General features: G+C 39.5%; 2 protein-coding genes across 4 annotated transcripts in view; one reads left to right on the forward strand and one right to left on the reverse strand.

The window, feature by feature from the left end:
* Nucleotides 1-9,650, forward strand: MANSC4 (MANSC domain containing 4). Of its 2 annotated transcripts, XM_086401623.1 has the most exons (4): nucleotides 1-98; nucleotides 1,485-2,032; nucleotides 4,936-5,070; nucleotides 8,027-9,650. In XM_086401623.1, the coding sequence occupies exons 2-4, from the start codon at nucleotides 1,804-1,806 to the stop codon at nucleotides 8,704-8,706; spliced, it is 1,044 nt and encodes a 347-aa protein (XP_086257749.1). In that variant the 5' UTR covers nucleotides 1-98; nucleotides 1,485-1,803; the 3' UTR covers nucleotides 8,707-9,650. The 2 variants fall into 2 exon arrangements, with proteins under 2 accessions (XP_086257749.1, XP_086257750.1); XM_086401624.1 differs by lacking the exon at nucleotides 1-98 and having other exon boundaries at nucleotides 1,105-2,032.
* Nucleotides 9,651-12,185: 2,535 nt separating this feature from the next.
* MRPS35 (mitochondrial ribosomal protein S35) overlaps nucleotides 12,186-24,290 on the reverse strand; it is a 44,384-nt gene continuing 32,279 nt past the window's right edge. For both annotated transcript variants that reach the window (XM_086401625.1, XM_086401626.1), the window contains exon 8: nucleotides 12,186-13,337. In XM_086401625.1, the coding sequence (XP_086257751.1) occupies nucleotides 13,068-13,337 (270 nt within the window). In that variant the 3' untranslated portion in view covers nucleotides 12,186-13,067. The remainder of the gene's footprint in view (nucleotides 13,338-24,290) is intronic.

Genomic DNA, 24,290 nt, shown 5'->3' on the forward strand with positions numbered 1-24,290 from the left:
ACAGGAAGCACTCTTTTGTTCCTCATCTATCTCCTGTTTTTGCGTTTAGGAAGCCTTTCTTCCCTCTTTCCTCTGAACAGATGAAAGCTTGTTTGCAGGTAAGCAACTGAAATTTGTTTTCTAAAAGAAGTTTATTAGAATAAAATATTTATTATTTTTAGTGTATTTTACGTGGCTTATTCAAGTTAAGACTTATTCTAATTTTTGCTCAGAAGAAATTTTTTTAAGTTAATCAGCCTTTTGACTGTCATCCTCTTTATTATTACTAATATTATATGTTTCTAAAAATCAAAAGATATAATTACACTATTATTAGTAGACAGATGGAGAGATGAAAGTTCAAAGTGTATGATAAACAGATCACAGGAGGGAAAATTTTCACTTTTCATTTTTTAAAAAGCAGTACAGTACTTTTTGTGCTTCCCCAGTGGCTCAATGGTAAAGAATCCGCATGCAACGCAGGAGATGCAGGAGACGTGGATTCGATCCCTAGGTCGAGAAGATCCCCTGGAGAAGGAAAGGCAATCCACTCTAGTATTCTTGCCTGGAGAATGCCATGGACAGAGGAGCCTGGCAGGCTACAGTCCATGGCATTGCAAAGAGTCAGACATGACTGAAGCAACTAAGCACACGCAGTACTTTATAACCCAAACTAATTACCACTAGTGCTTTGTATAAAAATGGATATAAAAGAGCAACAGTTCTATGCTTTGAACCAATTTCATCTTGGATATTGTGGAATATGGAACACAATCTTCACAAAAGAGACCATTTTCACGGCCTTTAATATTTTTTCAAATGTTTTGGCATTGCAATGGAAGTAACTTTATTAATATTTAGAAATTTAAAACTATTTCCCTAATGAACATTTCCTGTAACTACATCTGCTTCAGAGATGCCTTTATGTATGTGCTTCACAAAGTTTTCTTTGTAACTTGAAAACATAAATAGCAGAAAACCCCCAAACTGCAGTTCTTCACAATTTTCTGTTATGCTTTTAACTCTTGATTGAACAAAATACAGTTTAATGGGTGTTGTATTTCATCTAGTTATTAGAATATTCTTGGCTGGATCTTTTATCTTTTCAAAAAGCATGTGGCTGGCCTTTGCAAAAAATGCCTGACCCCAGAAGTGACCAGGATTCATATTCAGTGTTTTCGAAATCACTGCAAAGTTAAAAAATTTTTTCATTTTTATTTCATTTTCACTTTTATTTACTTTTTATTTTTTTCCAGTGATTCTGAATATTAGAACTTTAATTCAAAGAAAAAAGATCACTGAAAAAAAAAATCTGCAGTCACAAGTTTCTTAAAGAAACTGACAGAAGAATCCTGACAAAATGTCTTGTTTCCTGGTGAAATTGATCCTTCCTTTATCTGACGTCAAGTGACTGAACTGTTGTTTTACTCAGAAAGACTCTTGGCTAGGATTTCAAGTTGTCTTTATATTTACTTGGTAAAAGGTGTCTGTGACTTCCCTTTCAGAGAAAGAAGAAAAGCAGAGGAGAGAATCTACGTCTACTGGAGGCTAAAGGACAGAGTACTGAAATGGCCTGGAAAGTGTTCAGAATTAACACCAGCAAGTCATCAAGTCCCAGGTGTGGGGTGCAACTGGGAAGAAACGAAAGAAAAGTCAACGTGCAGTCAGAGCCGCTTCATTTTTCTACAAAGTGACCCTTCTCAAAGTTCCAAGGAAGCTCTTCCTTCACCACAGCCCTGAAATCCCAGCCGTTCTGAACCCTGATGGTCAGCTCCAGCATCTGTCTGGTCACCAAACTTATTGCCGAGTCTTCATTCCAGGGAAATGCGTGCGGTGGTGGTAGCAGCAAATGTGATACTGCTCCTGAGCATGGGGGGGACCTCAAACTCTCTTTGCTCACCCACTGTGTTTTACAGAGACTGCTGGATCCGTCGCTTCCCAGGTTTTCTGATTGACCTGGAGGAGTCTCAGAAGCTGGGGGCCCAGTTCCTGAGGTATTATTCTGAAAACACCGGTCAGAAGTGCAGTCGGAACTGCTGTCTTAGGAAGGATGGTAAGTGTCCATGATAGACCTGAGAAAATGGGGGCAAACTTCTAAAAGGAGGACCTGAGGAAAGAGCCCTTGGTAGAGGGTCCAATGAACAATTGACCCAGACGAGGGAGGATGCCCTGAAGGACCCCCCCTCTGAAAAGAAAAAAAAAGATGCCCTGAAGGAGGGAGTGGGCACAGAGGGAGAGACACTGAGACTGACTTTGCAGGTGAAGTCAGTGACAGCTTGGTTTATAAATCTAGCAATGACCCAGGAGGCTGTGAACCTGCTGGTAACAGAGAACCTCTTCTCTCCACTAAATGAATGAATGCTGAATGAAAAAATTTCCTTGAGAGCTAACTAATAATATTTCTATAGCCCAGAATATAGCATATATAATTCCAAAAGTATTTATAATAATTTCCTTTTCAAAGTTCTTTTGGTGATATTAGTATCATATCACACTTTTGAAATGAGCTTGCTTGGGCTGACCAAATGTGGGAATGTATTGAATAGGATTTAGATTGTGATTCATATTTTGAAAGAAATAGGGAGATTTATATCAACTAGAAAAGGGAAGAAAGGCAAAGAAGAGAAAAGGAAGGAAGGAAGGAAGGACGGGAGAAAGAAGTGGGGGAGGGAGGAAGGAAGAAAGAAATCTACAAAATACCCTGACATAATTTTTTTGGGTATGAGATGTGGAATCAGGGTTAAATATCATTCATATAATATAATCAAGGCCTGTAATTAGAAAAATGCTTCATTGTTGCAGAATTTCAAGTTACATTTGACTTCATTTATTTCATTTTTCTAAGATTTGAAAGCTACTTGGAAAGAACAAAAGTGACACAGCACTTTGAAATAATTCTCTTGTTCTACACTTTCTTCTTGTGGTCTCATGCTGCTGCTGCTAAGTCGATTCAGTCGTGTCCGACTCTGTGCGACCCCGTAGACAGCAGCCCACCAGGCTCCCCCGTCCCTGGGATTCTCCAGGCAAGAACACTGGAGTGGGTTGCCATTTCCTTCTCCAATGCAGGAAAGTGAAAAGTGAAAGTGAAGTCGCTCAGGCATGTCTGACTCTTAGCGACCCCATGGACTGCAGCCTACCAGGCTCCTCCATCCATGGGATTTTCCAGGCAAGAGTACTAGAGTGGGGTGCCATTGCCTTCTCCTCTTGTGGTCTCATACTGACATTAATTGCCTCTTACCCAATTATCCATCTAAGATTTCTAGGATGCAGATTGGAGCTCCTTGGAGAATCTGTCTGTCAAGAGACCACAGTGTAAGAAGCTGTCACAAACTAAGCCCTCAAATTTAATCAGGCACAGAAGACAGCAATTAATTTGTTAAAGGGAAATTTTGAAAAAGGTAGCAAAATACTCAGCTTCCAGATGTTTATAACCCCCAGAATCATTCACTGAGACCAGATGAGGGAGGGATGATAACTTTTCCCCATTTTCCCATGCCATGAATTTACCTTATTCTCCACACCAGGCAAACTATGGACTTTTAGAGATACTAAAAGCATCCATTTGGAATTCCATGATTTTAGAGTCTTGTGGGGTTGTGGCTTTCCTTCTCTAGAAGAAGAAAAGGCACGAACACACATCCCTTTTTACCTGGAAGCCAGAACTTCAAAATGCTACCATCCTGCAGTAGCTAACCTACTCAGAGCTGGGACTCTGAAATACACATGAAGAATGTAAAGGATCTCAAAAAATTAGTCCCTACAGGATCCAGTGCTTTCTTATCAGAAATTCAGATGTCTAAATTAGAATGATGTTCTTTCTTCCTTTTCCTTGAACTTTACAGCACAGTCCTCAGGGAAAATGTCTTGGTAATCTATAATGTATTAGCAATGAATTATTAATTGACTTTTCTCTCATTCTGGAAAAAAAAGAGAGCAGAAACATGGGGTGTCCCGAAAGTAATGGGGGAGAGGTAACCCCCCCAGTTAGCCTTACACAGAAGCAGAGCAGGCTCTGCCAACAGTTCCACAGCAGCTGCAGGTACACTCTGAAGTCTGGTAACAGTACACTATCCCTCTGTAATCTCATTTTATTAAAGAAGCTGATACCTTTGGGTCAATGAATATTTCTCATCACATGGTTCCTACTATACAGCAGCAGGAGGAAAATCTGTGCTGCACTGCAGGGATGACAAGACTGAAGATCTGCACTCAACAAATCTGACTTAAAAGTTATCCAGAAATAATACGGTATCTTTTAAGGAGCAAATCTCCTTAGAAAAGAGGAGCTGGGGAGAGCAATGCCCCCTACAATTCCAAACGCTAGCCACCCTGTCGGTCCACTCCCTTCCTCTGACACTGATTAGCGTTTCACTGGACGTAGCTTAGCAGCATAGGGCTGGTGCACACCTGCAGTCAGGGTCAAGGTCATGTTTACCCACACTGGTGCCTCTATACCACCGGGCCTCTTCCAGCAACAGTCAGTGCTGTTTTTGCTCTTCCCGTCACTCCCCTTTCTGTTATAGCATTTGTCCATTTATTGTCCTGTTTCTTTCTCTGGTGAACTCCTTAGCATTCCAAGAGGGTATTACACCTGGAAATCTCATATTATAAACATCAGATTAGAATATTATGGTATTATAAATCTCCCCTCTGGGGAGAGGTTTTTGTAGTCAATTGAGTTTTCCTGAACATGAAATACTGGGATTGCAAAATAATTCCAGGTAATCCTATGTAGCATGGGAATGTATGAATGATTACTGAAAGACAAGTCAGTATTTTCTTTTGAAGAGGCATTTCCCCATCTTCACAGAAATAGCTGCTCTCAGTTCATAGTTAGATGTCTGAACAGCCCTGCAAGGAACTGTTAATCCAGTGTTTGTGAAAGAAACATAAGCTACTCAGAGCTTATCAAGCTGCAGAAATCAAGCAGACACACTTTGCCTGCTTCCTTTTCAGTGTCCTGTAACCTGGCTGTCTTCTTCCACGATCCTATTCATGACAATGTCAACTGCCTCCACGTTCACTGCCCAACCCTGGAGAGCTGCATACTGGAGCCTGAAACCAGTGCCATTTTATATAACATAACAGATGGTAATGATTTATGTACTTTGTATGTACTTCTAAGAATGTCTAATATTTTAGTAGAGGCAAATAACCTAGAAATTGGCTGGAAGAAGCCATGTATGAATTTCTAAATAATTATTTTCCAGTGAACTCTGGAAAAGTTTGGGGCTTCCAAGGCAGAAAGTAAAAGGAAATTCACATAAATTTGGCATGTTCAGCAAGGATGACTTTGTCCCAGATAACAAATCATATGTGACCAAACAAGAACAATGTATTTCATTTATCCCAAGAGCCTTCAACAAGAGCCAAAATAGGTATTTCTACTATAGTCAGTAAGCATACAACTAAGAAGTTAAGTAATATGCTAAATGTCACTGTTGAGGCTTGCTGACATTATATACAAGGATTCTACAAAGATTGATTCGGGGACAGGAAATACACTTAGTGCCACATATTAATTTCTGGTCCCAAGATAACCAGTATGTTTTACTTTAGAAAAACAAATTATTTAAGTGTCCTTTGCCCATGTATATAATCTCAGGGTACAGATTAGTAAATATCAAAGATCGACTTTTGCCATCACAATACAAAGGAGGTAAATTTCTTTATTGATCTGTACTTGTTGACCACAAGCTGTGTTTATCACTGCAGCTGTATCTCTGCCCTCAAGTTCCTTCTAATCTACCTGAGGAAAGAAGTTTCACAGTTAAAGACATACAATTCAATTAAAAATAGGTGATACTGCCTCGAGTACAAAGGTTCAAAAGGTTGGGGGCGGGGTAGCTAAAGAAAGCTCGATTATTCAGGGGAGGCTTCCTGGAAGAGGGCAGATAGAGGTAAGGAGTCTGTGTCACTCCCTAGGAAAGAGAGAACACTGATGTCGCTACAGTATGGGCACATTTGGGGCTGCAATGGAAATATGGGTAGGATAGGGTAGGCCAGGTAACAAAAGAACAGAGTGGAGTGTTGGTTTGACTGTCAGAAATATGGAAACAACAAAGGTGTTTAATGAGAAAACGCTATCATTAGAGTGATGTGTCTGGTTATCTTAGTCCAGGAAAATTATAAGCAGGATGCCGGCTAGAACAAGGTAATTTTACTTGCAACGAGGGATAGTTACCAGCATATTGGGAAGGGATTGGATAGCACTTAGTTTTTGGGTAGAGAAGAAAAGTCTTAACCCTGCGGTCCAGTGTTTGACTCTGTGCTTCTGCTGCAGGGACACAGGTTTGATCCCTGCTCTGGGAAGATCGATCCCTGCAGGCAAAAAAAAAAAGAGAGAGAGAACAGAGGAGTCAAAAATTCCTTAGCAGTGCAGTCTATCATGGGTGATGGAAGAATGATAATGCCTCTGAACAAGACAAGGAGCTAGATAAGATGATGGTTCTGAAAATGTCAGTGGTGATGTGAGGTGTTTATGTGGGAACATCCAGTAGTGCACAGGAGAAATGAGATCAGAGCTCAAGAAAGGGGAAAAAATTTGGCACATGGATTTCAGGGTCATCGATGTAGTAGGGACGATGAGGATAGTATTTTTGGCAGTGCCGGTGGGGTGGGGAGCTGGGGGGCTGTGGTCAGGGCAGAGGTTATATGGAATGCAGAGAAATACCTTAGAAAACCAAGGACTAAAGACTGTAGAAATCACGAAACCCAGTTAGGACCAAGGAGAGAACCAACAGAGGAAGAAAAATAAGGGACGCAGGCAGCCTGAGATAAAGTGCCAAAGCAATCTGTGGTGCAGGGAGTCAGTTCAGTTCAGTTCAGTTGCTCAGTCATGTCCAACTCTTTGTGACCCCATGGCCTGCAGCACGCCAGGCCTCCCTGTCCATCACCAACTTCTGGAGTTATGGCCATTGAGTCAGTGGTGCCATCCAACCATCTCTTCCTCTGTCGTCTCCTTCTCCTCCCACCTTCAGTGTTTCCCAGCCATCAGGGTCTTTTCAAACGAGTCAATTCTTCGCATCAGGTGGCCAAAGTATTGGAGTTTCAGCTTCAGCATCAGTCCTTCCAATAAATATTCAGGACTGATTTCCCTTAGGATGGACTGGTTTGATCTCCTTGCAGCCCAAGGGACTCTCAAGAGTCTTCTCCAACACCACAGTTCAAAAGCATTCATTCTTGAGTGCTCAGCTTTCTTTATAGTCCAACTCTCACATCCATACATGACTACCAGAAAAACCATCGCTTTGACTAGATAGACCTTTGTTGGCAAAGTAATGTCTCTGCTTTTTAATACACTTGTCTAGGTTGGTCTTACCTTTCCTCTCAGTGCAGGGAGTCAGGGAAGAAGAATTCAAGGACAGTTGGCCATCAGTGTCAAGGACAAGAGAAAAGTCAAAGCAGTGACACCCAGCAATCAGGAAAAAGGGAAGGCACTGACCACTCTAGAAGCAGAATTTTGGCATAATAGAGGATGGAAACAACATGACAGAAAGCACAAAACAAAGTCAGAAAGGAAATGAAGGAAGTGGATGTTGGTGTGGTGAGAGAGAGGGAACAAGAGAGACTGAAAGGGAAACAGTTTCTGAAGCCAGCCGGAAAGGAGTTTATAAGAGGAGAGAGAACAAACACTGAAGAGGACCGGAGGCACTGAGCAGGGATGCGATGTAGGGCTCTGCTAATAATTTTGAATAGCTACACATCTCAGGCCTCATTTTGTTTAACTCTAAAATGTTACTCATATCAAATGGTTACTATTTCTGAAGTTCTTGCCCTCACACTGCTATTGTTGCCTAAAAGCCCTGGCAGATACAAAGTTTTCTCTATGATGTAGCCAAGTTTGTTTGCAACAGAAGATGTCTTAGAAAGTTAAGAATTCAAATGTGGTCAGTATGTCTAAAAGCCTTTGAGAAATGTGCACTAGGGGAACTTGCAATTAGCTTAGTTCATAACTCAGAGAGGCAAAATCTAGGACTTCAGTAAACTGTACTTTAGGGCCCTCTCTGCTAAACTAAAAATAAATGATGCCTTACTTATTTTTCAGGTATAGATCCTGATTTGCTGGTTTTTGAACAATCACTGCCCACATATCTAAATACCCGTTCTTCATCTGATACATGGGAGAGACTAAGGATTCTAAAAGCTATGTATTTAGATAAACAACAAACCACCATGATAAACCAAATGCTACCATCAATAGAGGCTCCGTCACCAACCACACATCAAGAGTTGGCAACCACAAATAATACTAGGTATTCCAAGGAATTGACCACAGACTCTTGGGCAAGATTCATTGCCCTGAATGACTCCATTACCACAAAGATAAATACGGTGTCAGCCAGTACTGACTTCATCAACAATCCAGATAACAAGACTGTTTCTCCTTTCTTTGTGCCCAGAGACACAAAACTTTCTCATATGCCTAGTCCCTCCCAACTCAACAGCAGTAAACAATTACTAAACAAAACCAAAGGATCCAACAGCAGAAACCACACATCTAAGAATGAAGACTCAACACCTGGTGGGGCACCTGTGACTGGTGTAAAGACGTGGCTGGTTCCTGTAGCCCTCTGCACCGCTGTCATCTTTCTTTGCTCTTGTGTAGTCATCCTGGCATCTGGTTGCTGTCGAAAGCAGTACGGCCAGTATAAACCAGGGCAGAGAAAGTCAGGACCCAGGCAAATTAAAAAATGTGCCAATCAGAAGGAGTTCTCTTACCGATGAAAGGTGAGAGCATTTTGAGTATCATTTTTAGTTTTCTTAAGCAATGTGGTTAAAAAAAAAGGAAAAAAATAAAATAAAGCACAGATGCCCATTCATACCAATCTCTAAAGGCCAATGTTTGATAAACATAACTGCTTTTTGTGATTATATCCATTTCTTGAATAGTGTACCCTTTGCCAAGCTTCAAAATTCTGACCCCTGCAGTTATTCAGCACAACATAAGAGAGACAGTTCTAAGTGCAGTATGTGTATCGACTTGTTGAATATTTAGAACTCTGTGGGTTTTCATTAACCATCATACTGATATTTTACAGATGAGGAAACAGGAGAAAAAAGGCTAAGTATATTGCTGAAAGTCACACAGCTAGTACGTAGCAAAGCCATATTTCATAGGCAATATGGTTCAAAGGTCCACGCTTGAAATCCATGTTGGACTACAAGTCTCCACTTTCCCAGTGAGTATGGAAAAAAGATACAGGAGAAAAACACCATAATATTTTTCTCCCATTAAGGTCATATTACCATCACATATGTTAATGAAATCTTTTAGTGGTTTGAGCAAAAAAGCTTCTTGATCTTTTATATAGTTTTCGATGTTCAATTTATTAATCTTTCTCAATCCTAATCCATTCTCTTCATTTTCTAAAACATGTCTCTCAATGATTATAGGAGATTTCTGAGTTTTCTGTTGAATAAATGTTGGGAGTTTTAGTTTATGTTCCTCAGTTGTATACATTGTTTTCCCAGGGCAAATATTAGCTCTAGGTATTTCAAGCTCTGTCCACTCCTTACACGAGACTCACCCCCTAGATCTTAAACTCCAACTCTTTAAGTGTAGAAATCTGAATTACCATCTCTAATGCTCTTAAACTTTAGACCCTTAGTCTCATCCTTGAAAATATTTTTTAATGGGAGCACAGACATTAAACAGCTATTTGTAGTAAGTATGTGTGTGCGTGTTCAGTCGCTCAGTTGTGTCCACTCTTTGCAACCCCACAGACTATAGCCTGCCACTTTCCTCTGTCCGTGGCATTTTCCAGGCAAGAAAATGGGTTGGAGTGGGTTGCCATTTCCTCCCCATATGTTTCTTAATACACTAGTGAAAACAAAATACAAAAAACAAAAAACATGCAATTTAGAGGGAATATCAAGATTTACTCTAAAAAGCTATTTAAGTTATCTGGGAAGCTATGATTTGTGTATACATTCTTTTAAAGGGTTACTTTTCTTTCAAATATATACAAATTGTCTGAAGGTTTCCCAACAAACTAGGGTTACTAAAAAAATTTTTTGTCTTCCTTGAGATTCCTTCAGAATTTTATTTGTTCCCTAAAATTGCAGTTTTTATAAAAATGATCACAATTTGGGGAAAACATACTTGCTTTGTAAGAAAACAAATTCTTACCCCTCTTCTTCAGTCTCTATCTTTGACCAGATAAACAGAGTAAACTTAAATTGTAAAGGTGACCCAAAAGTTTGGCCGAGAAGCAAAAACAAACTGACCTGAAATCATGTCCTTACTGGAAATCAGAGAGACTGAAGAGAACTTCTGAATAGAATTTAAAACTTTCAAGAAACAAAGATTTCAGGGCTTAGTCAACAACAAAGGCTAAGGTTGTTAACACACATTTAAGAAATAACCATGATTATCAAAATCTTTCTGACACTGAAACTGGCCAAAACCTTTTGGGGAAAAGTCCATATTAAGTCCAATATTATGTGATATATTTAGCAATTTGGAAAGAAAATATGCAAAGAAAAAACTAAAGCTCCCTACAATTAAGAAAACAGGTTTGTTCCATTTCTTAGTTGCCTATGTGCATAAGCAACTTCTGAGCCATGGAATTTACGTTTGAAGTCAGAAGTGATCACGTATCAATATAGCAAAAAGTGTCCCTCAGAAACCTCATTAAAAGGATATTCATTATGTTCACTGTGATATTAGATCAATAGCTTAAAGAGCAAGAATCTAAATAATGACAAGTAGTGCTGTTTAATTATTGCTAACAAAACAATGACAGCAGTTTTGTAGTGTTAATCTTACAGCCCTAAGATACTGCCATTAGGTGTCAATGCCATGGCCTAAGACTCTTCAAGTCAGTTGCTCAGTTAGTCAAACTGCAAAGGTTAAGGGCACAGTCTTCTACAAGATCTCCCTTACTTGTGACACCAACTCTAAGTCTGGGGGATGGCAAGTCCCAAAACCACTCTCAGGGTCCGTACTTCACTAGAGGAATTGACAGAACTCAATGAAAGCTGTTATACTTACGGTTTATTATGAAAGTGCAAAAGTGTTAGGTGCTCAATCATGTCTCTTTGCAACCCCATGGACTGTAACCTGCCAGCTTCCTCTGTGCATGGGATTCTCCAGGCAAGAATGCTGGAATGGGTTGCCATTTCCTTCTCCAGAGGATCTTTCCAACCCAGGGATCAAACCCAGGTCCCCCGCATTACAGGCAGATTCTTTGCCATCTGAGCCACCAGGGAAGCCACAGTTTATTATAGGGAAAGGATACGGATTAAAATCAGCCAAGGTAAGAAGTACCTAGGATGAATTTCAGGGGGGTTTCACACTCACAACTTTGTAAGACACTGTCTTCTCCCTGTGGAAGCAGGATGCATGGTTCTCCCAGCACCAGTGTGTGACAATATGTCCAGAGTATGCTTCATATGTGGACATACGTGGACCATATGTGGACAATATGTCCAGTGAAGCTTACCGGAGCCTCAGTGTTCTACATTTGTGTCGAAGCTCTGTTACACAGATATGCCTGACTGATCAATTACCTGAGCAGTTGATCTCAGTTGGTAGGTGGACTGATTTACTGATAGACTCAAAGCGCCCCACCAACCCTAAAACACATGGTTGGTTTTTCCAGCATGCTTAAGACTATCAGGTGTAGCTAGCCCCACCCTAAAATCCATTGTGACCAATTCCTGCCCTAAACAAAGACACTTTCATGAGGTATAACAGATTACCTCCCAGAAGGTGACAGCAGAGGCTAGACTCTCTTTGGGCAAAGTCAAATTCTTTATTACACATCATTACTCTGCTTTGATCTGCACTGTACTATTACTCCAGGACTGAGGACCCTAATCACCACCTCTTCATATGTTTCCAAATAACCACCTCTCCTCAGCTTCTACCGTTCTCATGTTTCCTTCTCCAATCCTGTTTCAGCACCTGAGTTTTCCTTAACTCCTTGAGTCTCTAAGAAATGTAACATTTCAATACATTTACATATGCTTTAAATCAGATGGAGAAGTTCAGTTGTATCTACTTTTTTATTCACTATCTCCATCCAATGGAGGATGGAACTGGAAGCTCTACTGTTATCCTTCATAACCTATGGACTCTTGGTCTTGCTAATACCAAATCATACCTTCAATTTATCTACATCTTTTGAGAAACTGTTCTGAAATTCCTTTTAGCATGTTATATTCTCAAATTCTGTTAAGCAATTTAAATTTTAGGCAAATAACAGCCTCCGTAATTCCTTTATTTCAATTTTAAATTACTCATTGACAACTTTAAAAGTGGTAAGAAATGACTCACAGATATATTTAAAAGTATTCAATTGACAGCTAAATGGAATGAAATGTTTCTTAGGGCAGTGATCAATGTCATTTATTCCAATTAAAGGTCTTTATATCTTATCTCTTTCCTGAGCTGTGGAAGTTCTAGCTGGGGCTTCCAGAGAGGTGAGTATCGGTCAACCTCCACTTCCACTTTTCTGCAAGTTTGGGCTTGGAGAAATGAGCCAAAGAAAATGGAAACAGGATGCTAAACAGAACTGAATCAACATAAAGTGATCCCAGAACAGAGAGATGGAACAAACTTCTTAGGTTAGAAAATACTGCCAAGAACCTGTTTCTAATCAGAATCAGCATCTGCAAAAACCTCACTCGGCAGGTAGCAGTTATGTAGACAAAACACTAAACTGCAGTCAGGGGACTGGGTTCTGAGCTGAACTTCCTAAATACCCAAAATCATTATTCAAAAGCAACCAGTAAGTACTGATTTGTAGAGAAAGAAATAGAGCAGGTGACAAAAGAACAATATATTGTGTGTGTGTGTGTGTATATATATATACATATACACACTAAAGGGTTATGGTAGAAATAAAATTCAAACACTTTAGGACCAGAAGAAATCAGAATCAAATTAGTCTGACTGCCCTAGTATATAAGAAAACCTTTGAATAATCATTGCCCTTGTATCTTAGAATGAAAGGAATAATTTTAACTCTAATGTAGTAAAACAATGGCTTTAAAAAAAAAAACATTTTCAATTTTATATCAAATTAATGATTACATATGTATCATAAAATTAGTAAATCAAGGAAATTTTTCTGTATAATTCATGTCAAATGTAATAGTCTCTTCACTGATTCTTTGTACTGAGAAATGGTATTCTCATTGTCCCCCTCATTCTTAAGACTAACAACAGAATTTTTGTAATCTTCAACTTCTTTAGTACTAAGGAGCTCTTCTTTACTTAATTCTGTATTTTTCTCAGCAGCTTTAATTTGGAAAAGGGTTTCCAGAATGTTTTTTTCTGAGGCGCTATCTTTCCATACATACTCTTCCATATCTGCTTCAGTCTTCTTTTTCTCCCACTCTTCAGTTTTCTGAAAAGACAAAAAAAAACAATCTCTGATTTTGAGAATTATTTGGTCAACACTGCATGTTCACCCTGGTTCACCTCCCTTATCCAGCACAGCTACCTACCTGCAGCAACAGCTGTGGGCTGCACACTCGTATTACATGAATACCTCGTTACCACTCACTAATTCTATCCACAGAATTTATACTTTATCTGTCCTACAAATGGCACTTACAAAGCAAGACTATTTCCCAAAAGACCCAGAAAACTCGCTCCTTGCAGCTTTCTAGACACTAAACTCTAACACAGCAAACATTTCTGAGGTTAAAGCTATGAGAGCTGAAAGAAGACTGTATTTATCTTTGTAAATGCCTGTGGGGATGACAAGGGGAAGACCAATTATTATAATAAAAATTAAAATATAAAGTTTGTGTGATTTTTAGTGACTTTTAGTGATTTTTAATGACTATATATTCTGGAATTTTGTTTTGTTATTATCGTTACTTTCTGTTCCTAAAATGGAAATAATTTTCAATCCCACTTATTTTTTCTTACAGAAAGTATTACCATGTTATTTTAGGGAAGACTGGTAGATTTTAGATTAATATAATTCAGATTTATGATTTAAATGAAGATGTAACATTCTGTGAAAAAAAAATCAAGCAACACAGCTCATATGTAATACACTCTCGTTTAGAGAAGTGCTAAATACCAGCCACATTCTTTCCAAATTAACACATAACAGTATTGTGAGCCATAGGCTATTATGGAATGAGCCATTAGTCTTACAACATTTGAAGGTGGTACACCCCCCAAATTATAAAGTTTTTCAAGTATTAAAAGCGAAGGCAGGTTTGTAAGGCTGTCAGAAATCACATTCTAACTTTGAAAACTCCTCTTGAACTAGACCACAGCTTGAGCAGACAAGAGCTCCAAGGCGCCTCGGAACCAAATGAGTTAGCAAGGAGGCAGTTTCCAGCCATGCCACTTTCCCATCCCCACTCCCGCCCCAAGAGCTCTTGAGAAGAGAAAAGCAGGAGCAATCTGTCGTCCCTCAAAGGATGCACAGGAGCCCCGCCAAAGGCAAACAAGCCACCGGGGATGCCACTGACTCAACAAACCCCACTTGGATCACTAAAGCCCCGGGAAGAAGCTCCCCCACCACAGAGACCCACAAGAAGAAACCCTCCTTTAATCCTTCAAACTGTGGACTCTCTTCTTCAAGAGAAACAAACAGACATAGAGAGTTTCGCAGCTCCCAAATTCCTCAGCCAAAGCGGGGTCTCTGTGCTCGCAGCTCCCCTGTGTCTGCCCCACCTCCGTACGCTGAGTTTATGGCTGAGGACAATGTTCCCACTTAAGTTCTAGAAACATCTTATCCAGCTGAGAATCAACTCTTGCCCCCTTTTCCCTGGTAAGGGAGGTTTTAGGCTTGGCAGAGGGGCAGGGAGAATATGAAATAACTTCTTGTGCCCTGTCCCCACAACCTTGTTGCAAATAACTTCTAACAGCCAAACTCTAAGTCTGTACATTAAAAAAAAATAATAATAACTGACAAAATGATGCTACCTGCCAAGCTTTCACTGTAATATATGAGGCAGGAATAAATGTCAGCCCCTTAACAAAGTAAATCCCCTAAATTAAATACATTACTGGGCCTATCTACTCTTGCCAATGCTTTAAATGTTCAAGACAGTGTCAGAGTTTCTGCATAATTCTCCAAGTGAAATAAACTGGGCTCAATGAACATTTTTTATAAAGCATTAAGTAAAACAGTCACTCCATCTCATTCTGAACTGTTAGAAAGTAAGCAATTAAGAAACTGTTTAAAAAATTGTTTCACCTAGGTTTATCTGGATTTTCTTAATTGACTTGAAATAGGTGCTTAAACAGAGGAGCTAACCACATTAAATCCACTAACAATTTCCAACATTTTCAATCTTCCCCTTATATTTGGAGTATACAATTCTACATTGGTCTCTAAGATGTGTTTACAGTTGTGCCGTGATACTAATTCCTAGGCACTCGAGGTGCCCAGTGAGCCTGGAGGAGCAGGGACGCCAAGCACCCCCTCCTTCATTTATCTCAGGAGAGAATTTTCTATGTGTGCAGTGACATGAAAAACACTGCAACTCCCAGGTGGCTCTAGTGACAAAGAACCAGCCTGTCAATGCAGGAGACATAAGAGACCTGGGTTCGATCTCTGGGATAGGAAGATCCCCTGAAGAAGGAAATGGCAACCTGCTCCAGTATTCTTGCGTGGAGAATCTCACGGACAGAGGAGCCTGGCAGGCTACAGTCCACAGGCTTGCAGAGAGTCCGGCACAACTGAAGCAACTCAGCACGCACACATGTACACTTACTACTGTTCTAAATGGTCACTGTCAGCTGCAAGCTTAACAATACTCTTGTTTTTCCATTTATTCTAGCTTTAGGATCCAAACTCTGCCCAGCTCAATATAACTTCCAAGATAATAATAGTAACAATCTCCTAAATTTGAATACTTACTATGTACCTGGTACTTCAATACTTACATGTGTATAGTAATTAATAGAATTTGTATTAAGACCTACTGGATTAGATTTTAACATCTCTACAGATAAGAAACTAAATATTACAGAAGTTAAACATAGGGTCACAGTCACCTGGGAACGGTTCAGAGTGGCACATATACCATAAATTATGTAACCTCTCCAAAGGTGACCGCAGCAACCCCTAATCAAACATACTACTTTTCTAGCAACAGGCATGAATATTCACACTAAATGCGATAAACAAAGGCTATAAATAGTTTCTCATCCATTTAGAAGTCACGAAAAGACTAGTGATTTCCAAAGCTTCTGGAAAAACCCTACCTGCCATGGTACAACTAAGCTTGTGAGCCACAATTACTGAGCTCACACTCTAAAGGTGTGCTCTGGCAACAAGAGAAGCCACGACAATGAGAAGCCCGTACACTGCAACTAGAGAATGCCCACACACAGCAATGAAGATCCAGCACAGCCAAACATAACTAAGTTTAAAAAAAAAAGTAATCTTAATGGAACCCCTGCCTGGAATCCCTTGAATTCTGGCTCCTGGCTGGGTTTGGCTAATGGGAGGAATGAGCAGGAGACCTAGAGAATGACAGAGTGAGGTCACTGCTGTCTTCCCAACTCTCTCCCTTACAGAGACCACGCCCCACAGCCCGTCAGGTGGCCCGCCCCGCCACAGCTCGCAGCACTTCCCTCTTCCCCCTTCATATACGGGGTGTGATGGCACCCTACTCTCACCACCCTTGAGAACGGCACCCTTACTTGTTTCTGTTATTGAACCTTTGTAAAATGTCTCCTTAATAAAATATCCGAAAATGAAGAAAAACAAAAAAGCAATTGCAAAATAATCTTCTAGTCTTTGTAAACGATAAAAAAGCAATAATATTTTACATAATGCTTGTCACTTCAGAATATTTTTCACTTAAAGAGATATAGATATAAAATCTTTGAGGGGAAAGAAAACTCCAAATTTTTTTTTTTAATTTACATTATGATTTCCACTTTCAAATAGGATGTAACAGGTCACAGCCTGCCTCTGCTTTGGCTTCAACTGGAAAAAAAGCCAGGCAGTAAAAATATCAGAGTTTCAGAATCAGCAAGGACTAGATGAATGTGAATTCCAGGCTGCAAGGATATGGGAAGCCCTTCTGAAAACCCCTACCCATTTTCTTCCCTGAGACCATTTTCCAATTCTGTATGAGACTGGCACCTGGCCCACATGGAAGGACTCTACTTGGGAAAAGAGAAAAGAGATGAGGTTTTGAGCTGTCATCCAGGGTTTGTGTGATAGACTGGAATTGAAGAGTCCCAAACATGACTGGTTTTAGTTCTGGGACTACTTCTGGAAAACTGGGGAGGCTGAATCAAGCTTCTAAAAAGCAAATCTCTTGTATGCCGTAGTGGTTAGGAGGCAAAGTCCCAGTAGAGGGAAGCCCTGTTTCAAACACACAACCAGTCTCCCTCTCAAGACATCTATCTGCTAGATTCTGCTGCAAGGGCTAGAGGTTATCAAGTTAAGCTCAAAACTTCTCAAAGGCACAAGTGACTCTTAAGCAGGCTTTGAGATGTGGAAGCAGACTCACCAAGTTCCTAAATAAAATGCCTGAGAAAGAGACAAAGGTGAACAAAATCTTTAAAAACTGTAACCCAGCCCTGCTCCAGCTCAATGATGATTGGATTAAAATAAGCCAGTGATCATCTCTGCCTAAGAGAAAAAAAGAGGCAATTCTTTCTGATGGATGACATCATATGGTAAAAGAATCCGCATGCAATGCGGGAGACATGGATTCGATTCCTGGGTTGGGAAGACTCTCTGGAGGAAGGCATGGTAACCCACTCCAGTATTCCAGAATCTAGGGATTCTGGAGAATCCCTAGGGACTGAGGAGCCTGGTGGGCTACAGTCCATGGGGTCTCAAAGAGTGGGACACGACTGAGCAACTAAGCACAGCACAGGTCTTTCACACGTAATATCTGTCATGCAAATTACTAGACACTTCAGACGTTTGAAGAAAATCAATCAATACTGTTGATAGCCGGTGCATGTCCTTCTAAATTCATTTTTTAAAAGCAAAGCTATGATTACCTTTCATATATAATCTTGTACCCTGAGCTGTAATTCACTGCCAAATTTTTATTGCTTCTGAAATTACACCCAGGATTGAAGTGTGCAATTGTAAAGAATTTCTTTTTTTTCGAAGAGTAGTTGGCATGTATTAATTTTAAAGCGTAAACAACAGATATTCAAATTGTTGGGGGAGGGCACCTAAAAATAACCAATGTAAGCTCAAACTGATCATCATTTAGGCAGAGTCTGATTAGTTTGTAGACTTCAATTTTAATACCTCAAGTACTAAACATTTACCATTTCACCATCTGACTTAGGTATGTATACAATACATATACGTATATATGGTCTCTTTTCTTCCTTGCCTACCACAAGGGAACCTGCTCTGATTACATTCCTAGAGGAAGCAACCTTCTATTCCACGTGATCCTGTTCTCTTGTCCACATATCAGCTCTATCATTCATTCACTCAGTACACATTTGTTATGCAACTACTGTCCCAGGCACTGTGCTCTCCTGGAACTGCCAGCCTAGTATATGGAATGTTGAGCTGAGTGGGAGCTGTCAGATGAAGGCTGTGATCCCAGCACAGGAAAGAGTATCCATAAAGGCTGGAGGCAGGAACAAGCTTAGTACGTTCAGGGCTGAATGAAGGCCAAGGTGAGGAAAGTGGCATGGGATGAGAAAGCACCTTACATATATTGGTTCATTTAACTTCCACAGCAACCCTATGAGGTAGTACTATTCATATCTGTTTTACAGAATGGGAAATTGAAACCCAGAGCAATTAAATAATCTGTCTCAAATCATACCGTTTCTCAGCGGTAGAACATGTTGCAAGGAACATAGAAACATGGTAAAAAAAAAACACAAAATAATAATTTATTTCAATCTATGATGTTTCTTCTCATTGTAAGCATGAATTCAATACAAAGAAAAACACAATAGCTACTTCATGCACTGGTCAGTGAATTCCAATGTAACAGAAGGCAATGAAGCATCTGTTTCACTAAACACACAAATATGTCACCTTCTACCATCTTATTTATAACTCCCTTTGCCTAGGACATGAATCACTGTAATATTCCACTTCTCATGATTACAAGTAAGGCATTGTGCTAGAGAACGGAAAACAGTTTTACTATTAAAAAAAATCCAAGTTACTCAAAAATTATAAAAAATAGGAATAGGTTAAATATCTGTAATGGATTAAAGAGTTACTGACAACTATTTTAGTTACCAAACCTAAACTTTTAACTGAGTTATGTCAAAGAATTCAATTCAAATCAGATCAGTTTTTTAAAAATGTACTGAAAGCTAATATGCCAGACAGACACTGTATTAGATGCTGGGAATATAAAGATGAATGAAATACACTGTCCTGTCCTCAGTGACCGCACAGTCTAATCGAGCTTGGCAGACATGCATACAGGCAATAACCATAAACACAATGAGAGGAAGGTTAACTGGTGGAAGGAGGAAGGGAAAAGGAAGCGAGGAGACGTCTAAGAGAGGTCACATGTGAGGTTTATTAGAGGATTCATATGAAGTTGCAAGGCTGATCAATTTGAAAAGGTATTATAAGCAAAGAGAACAGTACATGCATGCAAAGTTATGGAAGAACATATTCTGTTCATTAAGTTACAGGGTATATAACCTACATTTCCTGAGCAGCTGGTAATGAGGTGGTGGTTAGTCGCTTAGTCTGTTTCTGACTCTCTGTAACCCCAAGGACTGTAGCCTACTAGGCACCTCTGTCCATGGAATTCTTCAGGCAAGAATACTGGAGTGGGTTGCCATTCCCTTCTCCAGGGGATCTTCCCCACTCAGGGATTGAACCCAGGTCTCCTGAATTGCAGGCCAGATTCTTTACCATTTGAGCCACAGGGAAGCCCAATGAAGTGGTTCGGTTCAGTTCAGTTCAGTTCAGTCCCTCAGTTGTGTTCGACTCTTTGCGACCCCATGGATTGCAGCATGCCAGACTTCCCTGTCCATCACCAACTCCCAGAATTTACTCAAACTCATGTCCATTGAGTCAGTGATGTCATCCAACCATCTCATCCTCTATTGTCCCCTTCTCCCGCCTTCAATCTTTCCCAGCATCAGGGTCTTTTCAAATGAGTCAGGCCTTCACCATCAGGTGATCAGAGTATCAGAGTTTCAGCTTCAGCATCAGTCCTTTCAACACATATTCAGGACTGATTTCCTTTAGGATGGACTGGCTGGATCTCCTTGCTGTCCAAGGGACTCTCAAGAGTTTTCTTCAGCACCACAGTTCAAAAGCATCACTTCTTTGGCACTTAGCTTTCTTTATAGTCCAACTCTCACATCCATACACGAATATTGAAAAAACCATAGCTTTGACTAGATGGACCTTTGTTAGCAAAGTAATATCTCTGCTTTCTAATATGCTGTCTAGGTTGGTCATAACTTTTCTTCCAAGGAGAAAGCGTCTTTTAATTTCATGGCTTCAGTTACCAACTGCAGTGATTTTGGACCCCCCAAATAAAGTCTCTCATGTTTCCCCATCTATTTGCCATGAAATGATGGGACCAGATGCCATGATCTTAGTTTTCGGAATGTTGAGTTTTAAGCCAACTTTTTCACTCTCCTCTCTCACTTTCATCAAGAGGCTCTTGATGAAATGAAGTGGTAAATTGCTGTAAATAGACATACTAAGGAGTTTAGATTTTATTCCACATAATGGGAAACCACTGAAGGACTTTATAAAGGGATATGATATAACAGATTTGATTTTTAGAACAATTACTTAGTAGCAATATGGAAGATAGATAAGACAGGAAAATCAATAAGGCTATTATAGTTATTCTGACAAAGACCCATACAGGACAATAGCAGTAGGAATAAAGAAGAGAAAATAGTTTTAACAGATGTTTAAAAGCTAGAACTTAAAAGATCTGGTGACTTATCAGGGGAGATAGGGAGGGAAGAAAAAAGTGTAATTTTCAAGGTTCATGACTTCAGCCACTGAATGGAAATTTTTCTTAATGGCCTTTAAGTATATGATAGGCTCCTGAGCATCAGATATAAAATGAAGTATTGCCTGAAGGCAAAGAGATATGAGACGTATCACTTTACTGTATCATCATCCTACTCAAGAACAGCTGCATACTGCCTACCACATTAAGTGAAAAAAAAACATTCTATGTATGTATGATACACAAATCCTTCTTTTTTCTTGCCCCTTTCATTTTAATGCCCATATCACACCCCCAGGGCTAACACTAGATACATGTACAAAAACTGTCTTTTTTTCTTGTTTAAAGTTTTTTTTTTTTAATGTGGACCACTTTAAAAATCTCTATTGAGTTTGTTACAATATTGCTTCTATTTCTTGTTTTGGTTTTTTGGCCACAAGGCACCTGTGAGCTTAGCTTCCTGACCAGGGACTGAACCATACCTCCTCCACTGGAAGGCAAAGTCTTAACCACTGGACCACCTGGAAGTCCCCAAAAACTGTCTTGGAAGAGATATATCAAACCTTCTAATAAGTTTCTTTACTAACAAAATTCAGACTGGGGAAGTTATTCCCAATCAAGAGCTCAGCAACAGAGCCTTTAGAATAAAATACATCTGGGTGTCTCCTCTGGAGATTTTGACTCTGCAAGATCTAAGTTATCTGTAACTTAGAAAAGCTTAACAGGTGAGTTTGATGAAAGCCCCAGCTGAAAATCAGTTATGGAGACAGATAAATTTTCAATTAAAAGTTAAGTTTTAAGAACTAGCAGCTAAAGTTCAGGTTTGATTTCATCTCTTTTGTTTCCTAATATTTTACCATGGAAGTTGAATAAAACTAAGTAATATGATACCATGAAAAGAATGTGAAACTCTGAAGCTGCAGTTCAAGTCTGAGTTTCTTGGGTTCACAAACTATGTGGCCTTGGGCAAAATACTTGATCTCTCCTTTAAGTCTTAATTTCTCAGGGGAATGAAGAAAGTATAAAGGTTATATAATGAAGAGGTTGTAATAGATAAATTTTGTAGATAACTTCTAAAATAATATAGAATTACAACACATTTTCTTTAAATATTTGGAAAAAGACCACATAGTCAAATGAAAAACAAACCTGATCAACATATAGCCCAAATCATACATCCATGAAAATTAAGTACCTCAAACTGTTTCAAACACATTTCTTAAACTTTGGGCATAATTATTGATTGTTGATTATTAATAATCTTATTAATAGATCATTAAAAAGCTATACCAGTAAAAAATTATTGCTAACATTTAACAAGTATGCTACATTTTATATTACTGAAAAATGAATTTGTTTGTAACTCTGTCACTTTACTTTTTTAAGATGAAAAACTACTTCAAATGTCTGTTTTGGATATCCAAAAGAATACACAATGTTTCAATAGCTGTCAATCCATGGAACATGGACTAAGGCAACTTTTGTACTCAAGATAGTAAGATAGTGTAACTTGCTGTCTATGCAATGTAGTCAGACAAATAAGAGGCACAAATATATCTGAAAAGAATTAATTTCCAAAATATATAAAGAACTCATGCAACCCAACAGCAAAAAAAAGAAACAATCTAATTAAAAAATAGGCAGAGGATCTGAACAGACATTTTTCCAAGACAGACATACAGATGGCCAAGAGCCACCTGAAAAGGTGTTTAACATCACTAATCAATGGTACAACCTCACAAACCTGTTAGAATGGTTATTACCAAAGAGACATTAACAAGTGTAGGTGAGAATGTAAACTGGTGTGGCCACTATGGAAAACAGTATGAAGATTCCTCAAAAAACTAAAAACAGAACTATCATATGATCTAACAGTTTCACTTCTGGGTATTTAGCTGAAGGAAATGAAAACTCGAACTCGAAAAGATATTTGCACCTGTTCACTGCAGGATTATTTATAATAGCCAAGGCATGAAAACAACCTAAGTGTCCGTGAATGGATGAAAGGATAAAGAATAGTCAGTCACAGTCGCTCAGTCGTGTCCGACTCTTTGCAATCCCAAGGACTGTAGCCCACCAGGCTCCTCTGTCCATGGGATTCTCCAGGCAAGAATACTGGAGTGAGTTGCCATTTCCTTCTTCTTGGATCGAGCTTGGGTCTCCTACATTACAGGCAGATTCTTTACTATCTGAGCTGTAAGTGGTGTGTACATATGTGATGGACTATCATTTAGCCATAAAAAAGGGAATTCTGCCATTTTCGACAACATGGATGAACCCTGTGGGCATTATGCTAAGTGAAATAAGTCAGAGATAGACAAATACTGTAAGATCTCACTTATGTGTGGGAATCTAAAAGAAAAACAACAAAAAACCTCACAGAAGCAGAGAGTAATAGCTGGTTGCCAGAGGCTTAGGGTGGCAAAATGATTGAAGGTGATCAAAAAGTACGAACTTTTAGTTATAAAATAAATACGTCACAGGAATATAATGTACAGCCTGCTGGTGACCACAGTTAAAACTTGAAAGTTGCTAGGAGAGTAGATCTTAGAAGTTCCTCATCACAAGAAAAAAAGTGTTTATTAACTATGTATGATGGTGGAAGTTGACATATTGCTGGAGCACCTATCAAAGCCCTGAAGGATATACAATAAATAAGCAGAGAAAAATAAAAACTGAACAGTAAATTATATAACCTTTATAACACTTTTATTTTATTGTTAAATATTATAGTATTTATTACTAAACCAACTTGCTTCCACTAGTATTCCTCAAAGGATAGTGTTTTCTCCTTAGGTATTAATCTCCATATCCAACAACACCAAGCATACAGGCAACTAAACATGCATGTGCCCATCAATTAATAAACAGTTCGTCTTATTGAAAGCACACTTGACAGTTGCTGTGAAAATGGTTTACTCTTTCATAAACACTACAACAGTGAAAGAGGTGCCTTTTCAAACATCAAGTAAAATGCTACGGTGCATGCTCACACTCAGTTGTGTCCGATTCTTTCCGACCCCATGGACTATAATCCACCAGGTTCCTCTGTCCATGGAATTCTCCAGGCAAGAATACTGGAGTCGGCTGCCATGCCCTCCTGCAGGGGATCTTCCTGACCCAGGGATCAAACCCACGTCTCCTGCTTGGCAAGTGGATTCTTTACCACTGGGTTACCTGGGAAGGATCCCCCCCATCCCCACCGCTACCAATGCTACTACATCAGTCATTACTGCCCTCTGGATACAAATCTACACTCATTCAATAAGCCCTACGGCCTGCTCACAGCCTGGCTCAGAATGATTTTTCAGTCTCATCTCCTTCGTCTGCCTGTTGGTCATACACCCTGGCCACACCAAACTTCTGCCTGCTCTCTAAACCCACCAGACCTAGAGAGTCCTTCACCCACTTCTCCACGGCACACTCCTACTCATCTT

Source organism: Bos grunniens, chromosome 5 (genome assembly GCF_055505025.1).
Source record: "Bos grunniens cultivar Pamir isolate PY7600 chromosome 5, Bosgru_T2T1.0, whole genome shotgun sequence".
Taxonomy (NCBI): domain Eukaryota; kingdom Metazoa; phylum Chordata; class Mammalia; order Artiodactyla; family Bovidae; genus Bos; species Bos grunniens.